The sequence below is a fragment of the Uloborus diversus genome, chromosome 8 (genome assembly GCF_026930045.1).
Source record: "Uloborus diversus isolate 005 chromosome 8, Udiv.v.3.1, whole genome shotgun sequence".
In the NCBI taxonomy this organism is placed as follows: Eukaryota; Metazoa; Arthropoda; class Arachnida; order Araneae; family Uloboridae; genus Uloborus; species Uloborus diversus.
Window position 1 is genome coordinate 56,341,590 of NC_072738.1, and position 19,247 is coordinate 56,360,836.

Genomic DNA, 19,247 nt, shown 5'->3' on the forward strand with positions numbered 1-19,247 from the left:
AGCATTTAAAAGGGTTCCACTGATCAAAGAAATTAAGAAACGCTGATCTAGGGTGACATGGAATTTTGATTTCATTCGAAGTAAGCTCAAAGCTCTTCTCCCTGAAAGCCTTTACAACAGCATCTGCTGATTCATCTGTGTATGAGATAAGGCTTGGAAATATTCAATCGCTTCTTGCATGGTGAAAATTATTTGCACTATCGCTACTTCTAGCAAAATAGAAAGCGAAACTTCGACAAAAAGGGGAATGGGGGGGGGGGGGAGTCTCTGAGAAGTCTTACGTAACATGCGAGTGAAATTTATTACTAACTGATGGCGCTCAAAAACGGAAACTTTTTTCAGATCGGGGGGGGGGGGCAGATGCGCCATCTATGAAACCAATTATGTACCAACTAATTGTTTTATCATGGCTTGTATTAATTACTTCACAATAACATTTTTTGTTATAAAATTACTGGTAACATTGAAAATATTTGATTCTGAGCGAATAATAAATGTTTAATCACAAGAGACTGATAGTCAAAAGTAAAATCTGTTTAAAACAATATTAATCAATTCAATTATTTTTTCGTATTGCCTACCAGTTACATTCATAATGTCTTGTATATATAATTATAAAAGTTCGCTTCAATGTTACAAGGCTTATCATTGAATTATGGTCGTATTTAAATGAGTCTGCTTCGCAAAAAGCTTGAAGGAGACGGAATGAAACCCGAAATTGGGAATGTCCGCCTCAGCAGAACCCCGACTTGGTATAGGGATTATGCCAATATTCCCGAACTGGAACGAAGAAGTAGGATCGATTTCATTAAAAATACATTTCTGCTGGAAATTATTCTGTCATGTTTGATCAACAAAATGAACCATATTGTCACTCTAAAATGTCTAAACAGTTAGCTTTTTTCTTTAATTTTTTTGTAAATTTCTTCATCAATCATCGTGAAAATCAACAAAAACGCTCATTTTTGCAAAGTTTTGTAGAAAACAGTAATTGTAAAGGAAAACTTGTTTTGTCCTTAAAAAATCTAGTCTACGTTTGTCAATAAATCAAAAAATAAATAAATAATTTGATTTTTGACATCTTGAATTCAAATTATGTTTTTCGCAATCACGAGTGTGTGTGTAGGCGTGTGTGTTTGTGTGTGTGTGGGGTATGTTTGTTTATGTGTGGGGTGTGTGTGTAGCATGTGTGTGGGTAGTTGTGTGTTTGTGTGGGGTATGTTTGTTTATGTGTGGGGTGTGTGGGTAGTTGTGTGTTTGTGTGGGGGGGGGTATGTATGTGTGGGTAGTTGTGTGTATGTGTAGATGTGTGTATGTGTTTGCGTGTCTGTATGTATGCGTATATGTGTATGTATGTGTGTTTGTGTGTGTTGGTGTATGTGTAAAAATAGGCTAGTAAGTGACGCAATCTGGAGACTGTTTTCGCTAGAGGAGCAGCATCGTGAGGCGGCCGGCCGACGGTGGTGCTGCAGAGAGAGGCGGGGGGGGGGATAAGATCATAGGAATTCAAAACAGTCAAATGAGAACAATAAGCAATCGTGATTGCTCAAAAAAAAAAAAAAAAAAGCGAAACTTCATTTTATACGATTTTTGTTGATGTTCCCGTTTGGGAACAATGGTGTTAAAAAGGTTAGTCCAGGGGTTCCCAAACTTTATCGATTCACGGCATCCTTTGAAGAATTAGAATTTTCTATTAAAAGAGTTAGAATTAGAGATAAGCAGGAGTTTCTGGTTTAATTTAGGATCTTAAAGAAATCTTTCGCGTTAAATATTCAACTTGTTTCAAAAACCATAATAAAATACAATCAGCTCTTCCTCCACAATACAAGCCAATAAAATGCTCTGCTAGTTGCTGCTATGTTTTTGCATGGCGATAAACTTGAACTTGTGTTTTTTCTATTTTTAGGCGTAGAAGTTCTAAGATATGAAACAAGGAAATCTGTTATCCACGATAAAGAAATCTCAAAAAGTACTTCCGATCTTAACAGTATCAATAGCTCCGAATCTTTTCCTTTGGTAAGTAGCTCTCCGGAACTCTTTTTCAGTCACGTAAACAAACTTATGAATCAAAGAAGTGATTCAGTCACACTGAAAGTATCATGATACAGTTCAGAAATTGTGAAAAAAAAGTGGTTTAGAGAAAAACTGTAAATGGGAATCAGTACACCCTATGCCGTTAATGTTAATTTGCACAGGTTCATGTACCTTTTTCTGAAAATCTATTGAACATACATTTATGAAATTTTTTCTGTACCTTAAGTACAACCTTCTCTCTATACTGAAGGAAAATTTTACAGAAAGAACACTTAGTTTTTTTAAAAAATTCTAATGTACAAGTCACTATTTTTTTCAAAAATGCCATTTTGCAACACGAAATCAGCTGTATAAAAAAATATTTTTCGAATATGAGAAAAAATTTACTTCAGTATATGCAGGAATAGCTGATAAACATTTCAAAGCCTAAAACAATTTAGTTTTTGAGAAAAAGGAACATTTAGCTTCAAAAATACCATTTCGAGACATTGCAATTTAAAGGGGAAAATCATACTTCATCCAAAATAGGTTTACATTTTTTTAAAGCTTATTTTAACTTACTTCTAATATGAGCACGATCACGAAGTTTGTATCATTTAAAAATTATTTAAATAGAGTTTTAAAATATATAAAAGTCAAAACAATCGAATTTTTGAAAGTATTTAGTGTACTGACTCCCCTCAAGTACTTGTATAAATTAACTTTCTAATGGTACTGTTAGTACTATTATGAAGGTAATTGACGAAAAATGAAAAGTTTAACATCACTACCCAAATTGCCTTAAATAATAAACAAGTCAATGTTAACTATATATTGTAACGGATTCGGTGCGACTTCCACTTTCTTGAAATGAAGACACAGTTCTTGATAAAAACACAGGAAATTTATTTACACTATGTACAGGAAAGATCTTCAACAACTGCTAAATTATTCATCAGCAATTAAGCAATTATCACACAACACCGTAAACTCAACGTTTACACACGTATTTACTTCCAAATACGAAAACAACACAGCGAAATGCCTCGCTATAAACAGAGCAAAATGCTCTCAGTTCGAAATATCAATCGAAACTAACTCTCCGTTTATCCATCGCTAACGGCTTTTATAAACATCCAAGAATTTTCCACAACATTCTTTCTGCTTCGAGAAATGCGTAGACCGTTATCAAATTTTATCAATGAAAATAAAAAGAATAGGGGATTGTATACTTTAGCCATATGTTAAGGGGTTGTATATTCATTACGGGAAACTATTTACAGGTTACGTTACTACAATAATTACTATTTACAGGATTTGTAACATTGCCCCCTTCCTAAGGACTGCACGTCCCGGGCAGTACAATCCCCAGAAAGGTGCCAAACTTCTATCACATGTTCACAAATACACACATTAAATAATAACCAATAATGCATAGGAAACACAATAATAACAAGAAATATTACTAAACATTAAAAGCAAAAAAAATTATCTACAACTTTTATGTTATCAACCATGGTTGTTTACGTAATACTCATGAACTATGGCCATAGTATGGGGCTAACCGATCATAATGTACAACCCTAGGTTTTGCATTAGGTGATTTTTGGATCCTCACTACGACGTCATTTAGTCGGTTAACGACTTTGTAGGGTCCATCCCAATGCGACTGCAATTTGGGTGAAAGACCTTTCCGTCGGATGGGATTCCATAACCAAACCTTGTCGCCTTCGTTGAATTCATGTCCAGTAGACCTTGTGTCGTATCGGGTCTTCATCTTCTCCGCCGCGATGTTGATTCGCTCTCGTGCGAAGTTATGAACGTCTTCCAACCGGGCCTGGAGATCCTGGATGTACTCCTCAGGCGATGAAGGCGCATCCGGAGGACGACCGAAGACGAGATCACAAGGTAGCCGAAGCTCTCGTCCGAAGAGCATCTGAGATGGGGCATATCCGGTAGTCTCGTGGACAGCACTGCGGTAGGCCAGCAGGAACAAAGGTAGCTTCTTGTCCCAATCCTGTTGATTTCTGGATACCATAAGTGAGAGATTGTTCAGGATTGTGCGGTTAAATCTCTCCACCATGCCGTCCGATTGTGGGTGTAGTGGTGTTGTCCTAGTTTTCTCAATTCCGAGAATTTGACATAGGCCCTTAAACACAGCAGAGATGAAATTCCTCCCTTGATCGGAATGAATCTGCAAAGGTGTTCCATATCTCGAGATCCAGTGTTGGACTAGAGTCTCTGCTACGGTGGTAGCCTCTTGATCTGGAATGGGATATGCTTCCGGCCATTTGGTGAAGTAGTCGATGGAAACAAGAATGTATTTGTTCCCATCAGCAGTTCTTGGTAGAGGACCCAGGATGTCGATCCCAATTCGTTCGAAAGGAGCTCCAACGTTGTACAGATGTAGCTTCCCTCTGCTTCTCTTCTTCGGTCCTTTACGAGCAGCACAGGCGTCACAAGAATGGCACCACTTCTCCACGTCATCCTTCGCCTTGCTCCAGAAGAAGCGCTCCCGAACTTTATTGAGGGTTTTCAAGACACCAAAATGTCCTCCAGTCGCACTACTATGTATTTCTTTCAGAACATCTGAAATCCTTGATCGGGGAAGTAGTAACTGCCACCTAGATGTTTTACCGTCGTCAGATTCCCATTTCCGGTGTAGCACGCCGTTCCGTAAATGGAGTGAGTTCCATAAAGCCCAGAATCTTTTTGTTGCAGGACTGAAGATGGAAACGTCCTGCCAGCTAGGGCGTCGACTGTCACTTTCCATGAACTCTAAAATTGGTTTTATGTCGGGGTCTTCAAGTTGATCTTTTCGAACTTGGTCATCACTCCATGGATCAGGTTCTGATGATGTTGGAGTCACTGTCACCTGATAGGCGGTAGGGCTAGTCGTTCCATACTGTTTCTCGATTCGGGAACAATAGTGGCAGTTCTCAGGACAGGGTCTCCTTGATAAAGCGTCAGCATTACCGTGAGATAACCCTTTTCGATGCTTGATCTCCATGTCATATTCCTGGAGCCGCTGTATCCATCTGGCTATCTGGCCTTCTGGATTCTTGAAGTTCAAAAGCCAAGTTAACGAGGCATGATCTGTCCGAAGCAGAAATTTTTGGCCGTAGAGGTAATGATGGAAGTGTTCTACAGCTTTCACTATGGCCAGTAACTCCTTTCTGGTGACGCAGTAATTTCGCTCCGACTTTGATAAGCATTTGCTCCAGTAAGCGATGACATGTTCATTTCCGTCAATTTCTTGGGATAAAACAGCTCCAATTCCCTCGTTGCTCGCATCAGTGTCCAGGATGAAGGATTTTTCAGGCTGAGGATAGGCGAGGATAGGCGTTGAGGTTAAAGCCTCCTTCAGTCGTAGAAATGCATCTTCGCATTCTTTGGACCATTCAAACTTTTGCTTGCTCTCCGTCAGCTTATGCAAAGGTCGTGCAATGTTGGAAAAACCCTTCACAAACTTCCTGTAGTACGTGCAGAGCCCCAGGAAACTTCGCAACTGATGGATGTTTTCGGGACGACTCCAACTCTTGACAGCAGATACCTTCTCTGGATCGGTTTGCACACCCTCAGAAGAGATGATGTGACCAAGGTAGTTCACTTCCCGGCGGAACAAATTACATTTGGACGGGCTTAACTTCAGATTGGCTTCCTTAAGCTTTTGCAGCACCTTCCTAAGATTTGCCAGATGTTCTTCGAAGCTGCGTCCCACGATGATGATATCGTCTAAGTAGACCAGACAGGATTCGTAAGAGAGTCCTCTTAACACTGTCTCCATAAGACGCTCGAACGTAGCTGGTGCATTGCAGAGGCCGAAGGGCATCACTTTAAACTGCCATAAGCCTTGTCCAGTTGTAAACGCTGTCTTCTCTCGATCCTCAGGGTGTATCTCAACCTGCCAGTAGCCGCTCTTCAAGTCCAGGGTCGAAAACCACTTGTGTCCGGAAAGAGTGTCCAAGGTATCGTCTATCCGTGGAAGAGGGTAACTGTCTTTCTTGGTGATTTCATTCAGTCGTCGGTAATCGACACAAAATCTGGTGGAGCCATCTTTCTTTCGGACCAAGACGATGGGAGAGGCCCAAGGACTGGATGACGGTTCGATTACATCATTCTCCTTCATCTCTTTCAGGAGGGTTTCAACCTCTTCCTTCTTAGCGAACGGTAGTCGTCTTGGATGCTGTTTAATAGGGGGGTGTTCTCCAGTGTAAATCCTATGCTGCGTTTAATTCGTACGGCCAACATCCTCCGATGTAGATGAAAACAGATGCTTGAAGTCGTCCACCAATTGTTCCGCAGCAGTTCTTTGATCCTTCGATAAGGGTGCACTCCCAATTAACTTCGATGTCAAGGACTCAGAAGACACAGTCTCGGGGGAATTGATTCTTCTAATGATGCAGTTTACGGGAGTACAAGTTGCTAACACTTCGCCTTTCCGGATATTCCTTGGCCTTTCACTCACGTTGGCGACTCTCACAGGAATTACATCCTTAGAAAGGTCCACAAGCTTAGATGCTACCAGTACTCCTTTTAGGCTATTGCTTAGGTTAGGGTATTCAATGAGTCCAAATCGAAAACTATTGCTTTCTTCAAGGGAGCCAGGTATTAATGATTCTGACCTTGAGGGAATCGATAAATCTGTTTGAGCTATTATTTGATGAGCGGATTTTACATCACTCTCTGCAGGGAAAACGGCTATGTCTTCTCTCATCGAATGCAGCTCATTAGTCTTGAAGTCGAGAGTGAAGTCATATTTCTTCAAAAAGTCCAATCCGAGAATGAAGGGGTCCGTGATATTAGCGACGAATGCCGTATGATGGTAGGTGGCATTCCCAAACACTATTTCCAAGTCCACTTTACCGTCAATCTCAATTTTGTCACCTGTCACAGTCTGGAGACTTACGCGTGGCGATGTCCACAGCAGTTTCAATCCAAATTCACGAGCCACATCTGTCCTAATGATTGTCACATTGGCTCCAGTGTCAACAATCAGTCTGCAGGGGTTCCCATTTACATGTGCGTAAATGAAAAGTCCATCACTGCCACTACTAGAAGAGGAAATCTGCAGAGCTCTAGTGGTGGTGATTTCCTTCCCTCGCGTAGCTTGGCGAGCCGGACAACTCCTTCGCAGGTGTCCTTTACTACCGCATTTCCAGCACTTCTGCTCTTGTTTCTTTTGGGCTGTTATGCTGCTCAGATGTCTTGTCAAGTCACCGAGTTGTCTCTCAAGTTCAGCGAGGTGGGACAACCTGGAATCAGACTCATCAGCTTCCTGAGTCCGGATTAGATGGCGATCCACACGGGTTGCTTCTTGGGCGGCCTCGTATCTCATCGCATACACAACGGCAGAATTCAGGTCTTTGACATCCGCCATCCGTAGAGCTTTCTGGATTTCCGGATCTCGAACCCCGTCGATGTAGTAGTTGAGTGCCAGGTTGTCTCGAACATCCGCAGGACAGTCGCAAAAAGCTAGATGAGACAGTCTCTCGATGTCCGCCGCAAGCTCTTGCAGGGTTTCCCCAGTTTTCTGGAAACGGGACTTCAACTGGAGTCGGCTGAAATCTTTCTGGCATTTCTCACCGAAGCGAAGCTCCAACGCAGATGTGAGGGCGGCGAAATCCAGGAGCTGGCTGTCCGGAAGGGTCTGAAGAATGTCCGCTGCGTCACCTCTCAGGGATGCTGCAAGATGGCAGGCCTTGGTAGCAGAGTCCCATCCGTTCGCTTCCGCCACTATCATGAATTGGGTTTTGTACACCTGCCACGAACTTTTCCCATCAAATGTGGCCAGTTTAATGGACGGTCGAGCAACAGATGTGGGAGCGCAAAACTGTACAGAGCTGCTTTCCGCGGTCGCCAATCTCCTTTCCATGTCTTTAATTTTCTCATCCACATGATTCTCAACTGTTGCGATACGGTTTTCTACTGTTTCAAATTTTTCATCAAAAGCATCAACTCGATGCTCTATCTCATTAAATTTATTTTCCATCACAGTCTTTACCGAAGTAAGGTCGTTTTTAATTTCCTCTTGGTTAGAAGCTAAATCCTTTTTCAGCACCATTAAATCACTTTTCCATTGTTCTTGATTAGCCGCCATATCATTTTTTAATTGTTCTTGATTAGCCGCCATATCACTCTTCACAGAGTTGATTGCATCAAGCAGTTGTTTTAATTGTTCATCCATTGCGCGAGTAATCACCATAAAATTAAAGTCCAAATTTAAAAAGTCTTTATGAAAAAATGTCCAAAGTCACACTTACTGCAAGAAAGTCCTGAAGTGGCCCCACGTTGGGCGCCAATTGTAACGGATTCGGTGCGACTTCCACTTTCTTGAAATGAAGACACAGTTCTTGATAAAAACACAGGAAATTTATTTACACTATGTACAGGAAAGATCTTCAACAACTGCTAAATTATTCATCAGCAATTAAGCAATTATCACACAACACCGTAAACTCAACGTTTACACACGTATTTACTTCCAAATACGAAAACAACACAGCGAAATGCCTCGCTATAAACAGAGCAAATACACACGCTCAGTTCGAAATCCTCAATCGAAACTCAACTGTTTATCCATCGCTAACGGCTTTTATAAACATCCAAGAATTTTCTACAACATTCTTTCTGCTTCGAGAAATGCGTAGACCGTTATCAAATTTTATCAATGAAAATAAAAAGAATAGGGGATTGTATACTTTAGCCATATGTTAAGGGGTTGTATATTCATTACGGGAAACTATTTACAGGTTACGTTACTACAATAATTACTATTTACAGGATTTGTAACAATATTTTTTTCTTATTTTGCTGCATACAGAACCACTCTACTGCTAATTGGATTGTAAAATTCAAATTTGTTTTGATTTACTGCTAGCTGCAACGTCTGGTCGCTCTAAGTAAACTAAAAGCGGAAGATCGCGTTTTATTTTTCGCCAATTAGTAGTGTAAAAAATTTATGAATCAAAGAAGTGATTCAGGTACACAAATAGTGATGATATAGTACAGGAATAGTGGGGAAAAAAATTAGTTTAAAGGAAAACTGTTAAGTACAAGTTAACTTCGTAATAGTACTGCTTGTATTATTACGAAAGTAATTTACTATGTATGAAAACAGTACTAAAATCATAGTTCACTAAAAGGCAAAAGATAAAACAAATTAAACTACGACTGCTTTGTAATGTGCGGTTGCCTCATTTCGTGATTTACTTTTGCTGCAGATAAAGCTATTCTACCGGTAACTAAAATTCTCAGTTGTTTTACTGGAGTTGCGCTGTCTGGTGGCAAACTAGGCAACTAAAAGCGGCAGATCATACAGTGCTGCATTACCTTAAATTATAAACAAGTTGACGGTAAAAACTCTTATTTTTTCTTATTTTGCTGCAAAGTGTAGACGAAGTCACTCTAGTAGTAACTAAAATTCTAAGTAGTTTTAAATTACTGACTGTAGCATCGTCTGGTTGCAAACTGAGTAACTAAATCGAGAGACTCCACAGTGTGACATCACCCGAAGTAATAAACAAGTTGACGGTAACAACTCTCTATTTTTTCTTATTTTGCTGCAGAGTGCAGACGAAGTCACTGTAGTAGTAACTAAAATTAGTAGTTTTAAATTACTGACTGTACCGCCATCTGGTTGCAAACTGAGTAACTAAATCGAGAGACTCCACAGTGTGACATTACCTGAAATTATAAACAAGTTTACGCTAAAAGCTCTCTATTTTTTATTTTAATCAATTTGAAATTATTTAGTTTTTCCCTTTAGTTTTTTCTTCCTTTCTTTTCTATGTATTTTTTTCCCCTAGTAATTCGATTTTTCTCCCCGATAATTGAAGCTCTACTGCATTTACAAAAACATATCTAAGTTTTAAGATTCCAGACCAGCTCCCATAATATTGACATTTTTTTCAATGATATCAGTCAAAAGCAAAATGGTTAAATTTTGTATTAATATCTTGTTGTGGAGTAAAAAAGTCGTTTCCTCCCATTTCTATGGATGTAGCTCACATTTGGTAATTTGATGTATTTTTTTTTTCCTTTCAGGAAACGGGTTTTCAAGAAATCTCCTCCAAGCTGAATTCCGTCGGCGACCTTGTGGTAAGTGCATTTACCTGCTCCCGTTTTTCATTCATAGAAATTGTGTTGATCCCTGCTGGTTCGTATCCAGGCAACAGGCACTGTTACATAAAAGTCAGCTGATTTGTATGTCTTCAGTTGATTCCGGAAGAGATCTTGTGATTTATAGCAATAATAATTCTTCAGCGATTGGGATTATAGGTCTTTTTTGTTTTCAATAAAGTATGTCACGAAAGAGATTTCAATAATTTCATGACAATGTTTTGATTTTGATTGATGTCTTATTTTTTTTTAAATTGTTAGTTAGTTATACTAGTATAAAAAAGCTTGTAGTAATATTATGGCGGTTGTTTTGTCCAGTTGTAGCAGCATGATATCGGAAACATGTTTAAGTAAACTTACGAGTAAAAATGCATTGCATTCGTGAAATCTCTTGTTGCTGCTGAAAAACGTTGCCGCCAAACTAGCTGTGAATATAATATTTAAATACACTGTATTCCCGATTATCCGTGTTAATTAATCCGAGGGTGTACACGGATAATCGAAACATTCGTAAATAAACAGACTCATCTTTTATTACAGCAAACAAACGATGCCGTGTAGCAAAATTGCATGAGATTGTCACTCCGGAACACGTTCCGGAGTGGTGGGGTCGGACTCGTCATTTGCAGTTCAGCTGCAGTGATGTCGGACTGACACTCCAAATACGCCATTTTGTTTATTAGAATACTATATTTTACTGCATGACCCTATGTAGGAGTTGTGTATGTAATCAAAATAAATAGCGAACATTTAGAGCATTTATAGTTCCGTTCTTGCTGTCGAAATTTATAATTATTATTTAATTGAATATAATTTTTTTTTAACTCTGCAAAGTTGATCCGGAGATCCGGATAAACGAGAATATACTGTACTTATTCAATGTACTGTACTATTTCAATTTTTTTCTCGCCAATGAAATATTAAAACATTGATTGTAAGCATTCAAAGAATTCCTGTTTTACTTTTATTACTTACCACCTATTCTTTTAGCATTTTAAAGCAACATTCTCGACTGTTGACGAAAGCCACATAACTGATTAGACGGAATAAATGCCGTTTAAATTTCAAGTTGAGTCATAAAAATGTGGTTAATTTTATTGCCCGTCGTACCGGTCATATCTGAGAAACTTGCTCCGCAATAGAACACTTTGTTCAAATAAAAGTTTAAAATGTTATTACAGTTATTCATGAGTTCGCCGAAATTGTTTGACAAAGATAAGCAACGGATGTTGTCACGGTCTTTTACTTTCCGGATATGTTTAAAAACATCTTTTTATTGTTTTTAACTTATTTCTATTAATCGGAAGTCCTTTTAAAAACTACATATTTTTAATCGAAACAACAAACGTTCATATACTGGGTGTATCAGTACAGCGTCTACTGACTTTCAAGGCAGATAGAGTACAAAAAGACGATGGGAAATCACATCGCAAATGCATGGTCATAAACGCTTTCCTCACGCGATATAAACGACACAAAGCACAAGAAAGACAGGACAGGAATAAGAGGAGAAAACATGTTTGTTATTTTTAATACAGCAAAAATGCTGGTAAGTTTTTGTCTGGTGTACACGATAGATGTTACGTAAACCGAAGCATCAGATGACGGAGCATGCGCACGCGCGGTTTTTGTTGCTACGCTCGCTATGAAGCTTCATTTCACCTGCCGACAAAGTGGTAGTAGGATGCATCACGGTCCGGGGTCGTAATTTCGAACACCTACTTTGATGACGATCGTTGACTCCTTAATGTTCTTTTTTCTCAGTTTTTTGTTGTACTTTCGGATAATAAACATGTTTTCTTCTCTTATTCCTGTCTTGCCTTCTTGGTGATTTGTGTCGTCACTACCGCGCCAAGAAAGCGTTTTCGACCATGCATTGCTATGCGGTTTCCCATCGTCTAGATTTACTCTATCTGCCCTGAAAGTCTGTAAACGATGTTCTGATACACTCCGTATATTTAGAAACATATTTGCTACTTTTTCATAAGTAGGGTAGGACATGAACGTGAGATGAAAAAAAAAAAGTTGTTTCAATAAAAAATAAAACGCGTTTTTTTGAGCAATCACGATTGCTTATTGCTTTCATTTCACCGTCCTATGCGTCTGGTTCCTTTTTCAGCTTGGTTCAGGGACACCAGTACCACCGCCCACCGGCCTCTGCAGGCGAGGCTCCAAGCACTGCCTCCTGGAATCCGTTTCTCCTCGTCGATGGCGTCCATGTCCTACACACACACGCGCTCATACAAACACACACACACACGCTCATTTCGTTTTGTGATTAACTAATTCCAATATGTTTATCCTTCACTCTGTTTTTTCTGCATTTCTCCATTTGATACATTGCTTCCATACATAGTTTTTCCCGCTGGAAAATTTATTGCTAATTTATTAAGAGTGGTTTCATTTTTGGACTTTTTGCATTGTTTATGGGTTTTCTTTTAAAATTTATTACTTAACGGTTTTTTCCTGGTGGAATTATATAATAAATTTTGTCTCCGTGTGTCATTTTATCTTTTTTGTTTTTGTTTAATTTCTATTTTTTGATATTTATACTACCTCCTGTTCCACCGTGTTGCTTTTCTCGGATGACTTTTCATCCAAAAGCTCACACTTCTTTGCATTGAAAAAGGTGTTCCTTGTAACACCGAAACACGTGTCTGCAATCATTTGCAAGTTTTGTGCTTAATAACGTTGGATTACTGACATTTTAAATATCTTTAAAATATCAGTAACTTTCAATAAATTACCGCCCAATAGCCAGGGCTAAAGCAGAAATATATGAAATACTCGAGTTGAACCGAACCATTGCTTCGGTCACTCGTCTGGTCCGCGCTAATTCTATATTAACTACCAGTTTGTTTGGCACTCTTGGCTTCCTTAAGAGATTTTCCATCTCCAGCACAGACACTTTCTTGTGCCTGGCTAATGTTTGCTAGCACAGAACTGCCTCAGCTGGCGGTGAATTTCACGTATCAGTAACTAAATTACTCGCAATAAATTATTTACTGCAGCATATGACGTTGCTCAAAAAATCTTGTGGCTCTAGCAAAATATCCTAAAAAAAGGAATATTTCAATTAAAAATTAAATTTTTTTTCCGTACTAGTAAAAGTCCGAAGAACATCTGAGGGAAATTACAGAAATACATCTTAATTACACGATTAAAAAAAAAAAATAAACAGAGCGACCTCTGAGATCTTACGTCCCCTGTTATGTCCTTCTTTCTGATCTCCCCCTGGATTCCCCCCCCCCCCCCCAGTTAAACTATAAAACAATGATTTGCACAATTTTAAAACACTTAATGAAAACACAAACATTTACGTGTGGAAAAAACTTTCCAAGACGAGAATAGTTCACGCGGCGAGCGAGCAATCAACACTGAACGAAAATACGAATTCGAATAATGCTTTGAACTCTGTACGCTGCGCTGTACCAATTGATACATTAAGTTAATTGTTAGTTTTAATTGTTTCATAAAACACTTAAAAAAATTAATTGCAATTATTTTAATTGTGAAAAGCGATTAACGTACATTAATCTAATTAAATTAATTGCAAAGTACAGGTAACAGTTTAATTGCAATTAATTTAATTGCTATTAATATAATTGCAATTTCTTTTTTAATCAGTTAACAAGGCAATTGAAAAAATAATTGATTAATGCCCAACACTGGCTCATACACATAAGCCTTTACACGCATACACACACGCCTACGTGCATACACACAGGTCTACGCACACACACATGCCTACACATGCACGCACGCGTGCCTACACACACACACGTCTGCACACACACACACACACACACACACACACACACACACACACACACACACAACTATACACACGTAACTGGCCAGGAGGAGGGGTAGGCTTGGGGGGACAGGAGCTGTTTCTAGAAACAATAGCCCCCAATGAGTAGGGCCCCGTCGCAACTCGTGATTGCGAAAAACATAATTTGAATTCAAAATTTCAGAATTCAAATCAATTTTGAAAATTCGAAAGTTTTTTTTTTTTTTTTACATTTAAAAGTTTTTTCAGGAGTTAAGCTACTTTTAATAAAATTCAATGAAATTAGGAAAGTTTTAACTCTTTTAGAAAATACATTTTTATTTTCGTGCAAAAACAAATTTACGATTGCTGATATTCTTCCTTTTTTTTTTTTTTTTGCTTGGGTAACATTGTCCACAAGTGGGCAGTTCTAACCACTACTGAACTTTGTTTCGTTTAGAAACATCAAGTGATCTTCAAAATAAATCTTGAAATTCTATAAAAAGGGGGAATTACCGTGACTAAGTCATTAAGGTTTCGGTTTTCTTTCACCAGAAATGATTACGAAACTGTTTCAAATGTGTCTTATTTTTCTTCTTACGTCTGTGCCTATTTCCCAGCATTCCTCGAGCTATTTCCTGGTGCAAAGCTCTTTTTAGTGTCGCCATCTATTAACAAAATTATGAAGTAATTACAAATTGCACTTTTTTTAAAAAATTTTTTATTCATTTATTTACAAGTTAATTTTCATCTTCCGTCCATCAATCTGAAACTTCCACTGGGGATCAACAATCTTTCTGATTGTGCAGGTATCAATAATCTTTCTGATTGTGCGGGCATCATATCTTTTTGCATCATCATCATCAATTCTTGGTGCGTTGGCATTCGACTCTTACCCATAATCATGCCATAGTTCGTACTGGGCATGGTCATTTTGTCTCCACCACTTGGCATGTACATCCTAATAAAAATAATATACTCTATGAGTAATTTATATTATCTATTGAGATCAGTACTGGATATACTTATAGAGTAGTGATGGAAATTTGGAAATACAAGCATAAATACATGCAATATACAAAAATATATAAAAACAAAAAAATACAGAGAGCCCCAATGGGAGGTTACAGAAGTTCCCAAGGACTTTCTGAAAAAATTCCTTTCCCGGCACATTTTGTCTGAAGATGTGGCAAATTTGGGGACACAATTACAATATAGCAATTTTTAAATACCCGAATGTTCCTTTTCACTAAATATACTTATGTGTACATACCCGTATTTTACCATTCAGAAAAATTTTGAGCTTCATTCAGCAAACTTAAAATGTCTGCCACCTCAAAGATTAAAGTTTAGGGCGCCCCTTCATATATATTGGTGGTGTGCATAATTTATTTTAGTTGCTATTTTGTTGGCATTCTCAGCTTCAATGAGATGACACCCGCCTCTAGCTCGGTTATATACCAATCCATTCTGATGAGTTCATAACATGGACGTAGTCACAGCTGTTGTCTATGTGTGTCGTAGCTGGCTGTCGGTATATTGCATGTAATTATGCGTTTACCCTAACTTAAGGGCGGTAACTTTTTGCTTATTAACACACATAAATTTTCCAGGACCGCAGCGATTAGAGGTTTTTGGGATTCAGCAACCCATTCTTTTAAGCTATCAATGCCAGTCTTAGTTTTCTAATACAGTACAACCTCATCTCTAAGAACTAATTGGGCTGAAATTCATTCCATATGAACAAAAATCCGGGCAATCAGCAAAACACATTCTTACAAAGGCAGACTGATCTTTTACTTGCTGTGCCCGCACTGCTTGTGCTATAAGGTTAAAAATTATTTATTTACTTATTATTATTATTTTTTTTTTTTTTTTTTGAGCGTATGTAAATTTCCCCTCCCGCACCGAAATAGAAATAAACATTGTTTCGTTTATTAAAATGTAATGTAGCACAAATAGCACGTAATTAAGGCAGTCAAGGATATTTAAAAAACAACCTTATTAAAAAAATATAAAAAAATTAAAACATTGTGCACCTAAACGTATAAAAATTCAATTTATCACATTATCTTGTGTTGAAATCATCACTTTGTAATCTTTCCGAGACTTTTATTAATTGATACTCTATTAATTCGACTTTTGAGAAGCCAAATTTTTACATCAGTAGATTGATTTTGGTACTTTCTCATCGGAAAAGAAAACAATTACAAAAAATTATATTTACAAATTTTTATTTGCAAAAAAAAAAAAAAAAAAGACTGCACTGATGATTCAAGTGTTTGTGAGAAATGGTTAATCACACATGCTTGATTCATTTAAGCGACGTGTTCGATTCAAATACCCGTTGGTTTTTTACTGTTAAAGCTAGATTTTTTTTTTTTTTTTTTTGAAGATTTGATTCATTAAAGCAGCTGATTCAACTGGCCACTGATTCAATTACCGGGCGCTCACTGTACTAAAGAATGTCTCATAAAATATCATTTCACTAAATACTTAAACTATGACTTAGCTTTTCAATCATGAAAAACTGTATCATTGGCCGGTGGCTCCAATTTGGTTCACATGACGTCACTGCGGGTACAGGGCGTCCTGTAGCAGGTAAAATTTAAATTCCCCGGCACCCTATTGCATATACATTTTTAAGCTTAAAAACCATTTTTTAAAAACGACGTCTTTTGGAAGTTTTTAACTCAAAAATATTGGAAAGAAATGATATAAAATTTATTTAGTAGGAAATAAAAAGAATTGTATCTTATTAAAATTCATTGTTTCTAACCCCCGACACATAAGGAAGGGGGTTATAAGTTTGATGTGTCTTTGTATCTGTCTGTGGCACTCTAGCGCCTAAACGGATGAACCGGTTTTGAAAAAAAAAAAATAAATAAAAAGTTCGAAAGGAGAGTTGATCGAGAGTGTTCTTAGATAGGTTGCGTCTTCGGATGACATTAATTAACGAAAATATTAATTAAAAACCTCTAAAAGGTTTTTCGCAATTTTTGCAGTGAAAATATATTTAAAAATTTACAAATTTAATACCAAAATAAAGAGTGTTTTTTTCTACTTCTGATAGAACGTGTTAGGAGTTTCCATGTGACATAGAATTCGCATACGTTTTTTAAAGCAGATTTTAAATACGACTATGCCTTTATTCACACGATTAATAACCGAATTCATTGTTGGCCGACAAGGAAAGAAAACACAATGATTTAAATTTTTTATCTGTTGCCAATTTCTATGAAATAAAATACTTTCAATTGATTTTAATAGTATAAGGCTTTGAAAAGGATTTTCAATTTTCCCTCTTGATTACATTTGCAACTCAGTCGTTTTTTTTTTTTTTTTTTTTAATTTTATTTACTTATTAGAAAATTGTGTGTAACGGAGTCGAGATACGTGATAAGTTTGGTAAATACGGTGATGAACAACTTAATATATACTTACGACATGGGTGGCATTGCTTCAGGCATCTTTTCCATTCCCATCCCCATCATTTCTTCCATCTTTTTGTCTTTCATGAGCAGACTCAGAGGAATGGGAAGGGGGATAATGGTAAAACTTTTCTTTGGTGAAAGAGCTTTCAGCAGGATTAGCTTCTTGAGCAGTTTTTTCAGTTTCATAGTCACCACACCTTCGCCATCTTGTATTTGTGTTGTGAGTAGGACCAGAAGGAATAGAGTCCAGGTGAAGGAAATTCTTTTATTGTTTACTAATCCCATGTCTGAAATTAAAGATTACAGAACTTAGAAGATTCTATTGGCATAGGCAGCAGGGCCGTAACCAGAAAGTAATTTCGGGGAGGGTTTAAAAACTTTCATGCGGAGCTTTGCGCTATTTGTGCTAATGTTCAAGTCGTCGGGTTATCTATTATGAAAGTGTTTTATGCAATAAATATACATATAAAAGATATTTGAGTTTTGGAACAATATTTTTTGGAAATTTAAAAAAGAAAAAAATATTTAAATGTCAAAAGGAACTTTTCGGGGGAGGGTGGGGTTTAACCCTAAGACCCCCCCCCCCCCTCCTGTATACGGCCCTGATACGCAGCGTGCAAAATAGAGATTTATTCAAATTGTTTTTCTAGGTACTAAGTATTGATCACCTGACCGACTAGCTTGAATTTTTGAAGCAACATTAGGGCCATTCCAAGGAAAACGCACACGTGACGCCTCATATATGTTTTTAAAAATAATACATACTTTAAAATATTATGAACAAATTTTTCTGCTTTTCAGATTACAAATTAATGTGTGATATCTTAAGCAAAAAAATTCGTCATTACCCTTTAAAATTATTACTTTTTAATAAAATATATGAACCTTCACGTGCAGGTCGAGCAGTTGACTTTTATGTGGAATGGCCCATTACCATAAGAACTAAAATCTGAGGAACCAGAAAAAAAAGGCAGCCTATAAATTATTTTTTAGTTTCATAGGAGAAATCAGTGTAGCATAACTTCTGAAAGGTTCTTTTTCTTAAAAAGGAGTCCCCAAGGATTTCTTGTAATCGTCCGGGCGACCGTTTGTACAATACATTAGTCCGTTTAGAATGATGCAGTACTTTGATTAATGTTGAGAAGAACCTTAAAGATCAAAATATATATTTTTCTATTTAAAAAGAAAAGTTCAACCTCAAAATCTGCGCTGTTCATAAATAATAGGAACATAAATTAGAGAAAAAAAATAACACAAGACAATTTCAAATTTCTTGTCTGAAATTCAAAGTTAGTACTTTCAAATAGATATAAACTGGACAAACCTTTGAGCAGGATATCAAAGCTTGGATTTTGCCCGAACTTTCAAAACCATTCCAAAAAATGTTTTTTATCATTTTTTTTGCTGAAAAAATTGTTATTACTATTTTGTCTATAATTCTTTTTCAATTTCATTTAAATAACTAAGTTTTAGTTAACTGAAAAATTATACAAACTCAGTATGTATTTATTTTTGTAGTTATTGTTAGTATCACCTACAAAATAAACTTAACCTTTTCTTTCTGATTTTGAAAACCTGAATTTTTTTTAAAACAACGGAATTCTTAAATTTTAAAGGGTCAAACTCTATAGCATATTTTTATTGTTGTCAAAAGATATTAATTTCAGAAGTATTACTTCGAATGCACATATGTTCTTTTGAGATATCGAAAATACATAGATTTTTAACAGAAGTACAAGGAAGATATGTAATGTAAACATCAGATTATGTTCTTTAAATAGATACATCTCATCTTTTAAATTTGTTTCAAATAACCTATTGCAATAAAAAATCGAAAAGATATATAAATGAAATAAAATGCAATTGATCATGTAGATTTCACGAGAAAAGTATTCGGTAAAACAATC

The 19,247-nt window shown here is 37.0% G+C and overlaps 1 protein-coding gene across 1 annotated transcript in view; it reads left to right on the forward strand.

Moving 5' to 3' along the window:
* LOC129227815 (rho GTPase-activating protein 18-like) overlaps nt 1-19,247 on the forward strand; it is a 439,197-nt gene that overhangs the window by 173,813 nt on the left and 246,137 nt on the right. Inside the window, exons 6-7 of the mRNA XM_054862428.1 lie at nt 1,907-2,016; nt 10,060-10,113. Of these exons, the coding sequence (XP_054718403.1) occupies nt 1,907-2,016; nt 10,060-10,113 (164 nt within the window). The remainder of the gene's footprint in view (nt 1-1,906; nt 2,017-10,059; nt 10,114-19,247) is intronic.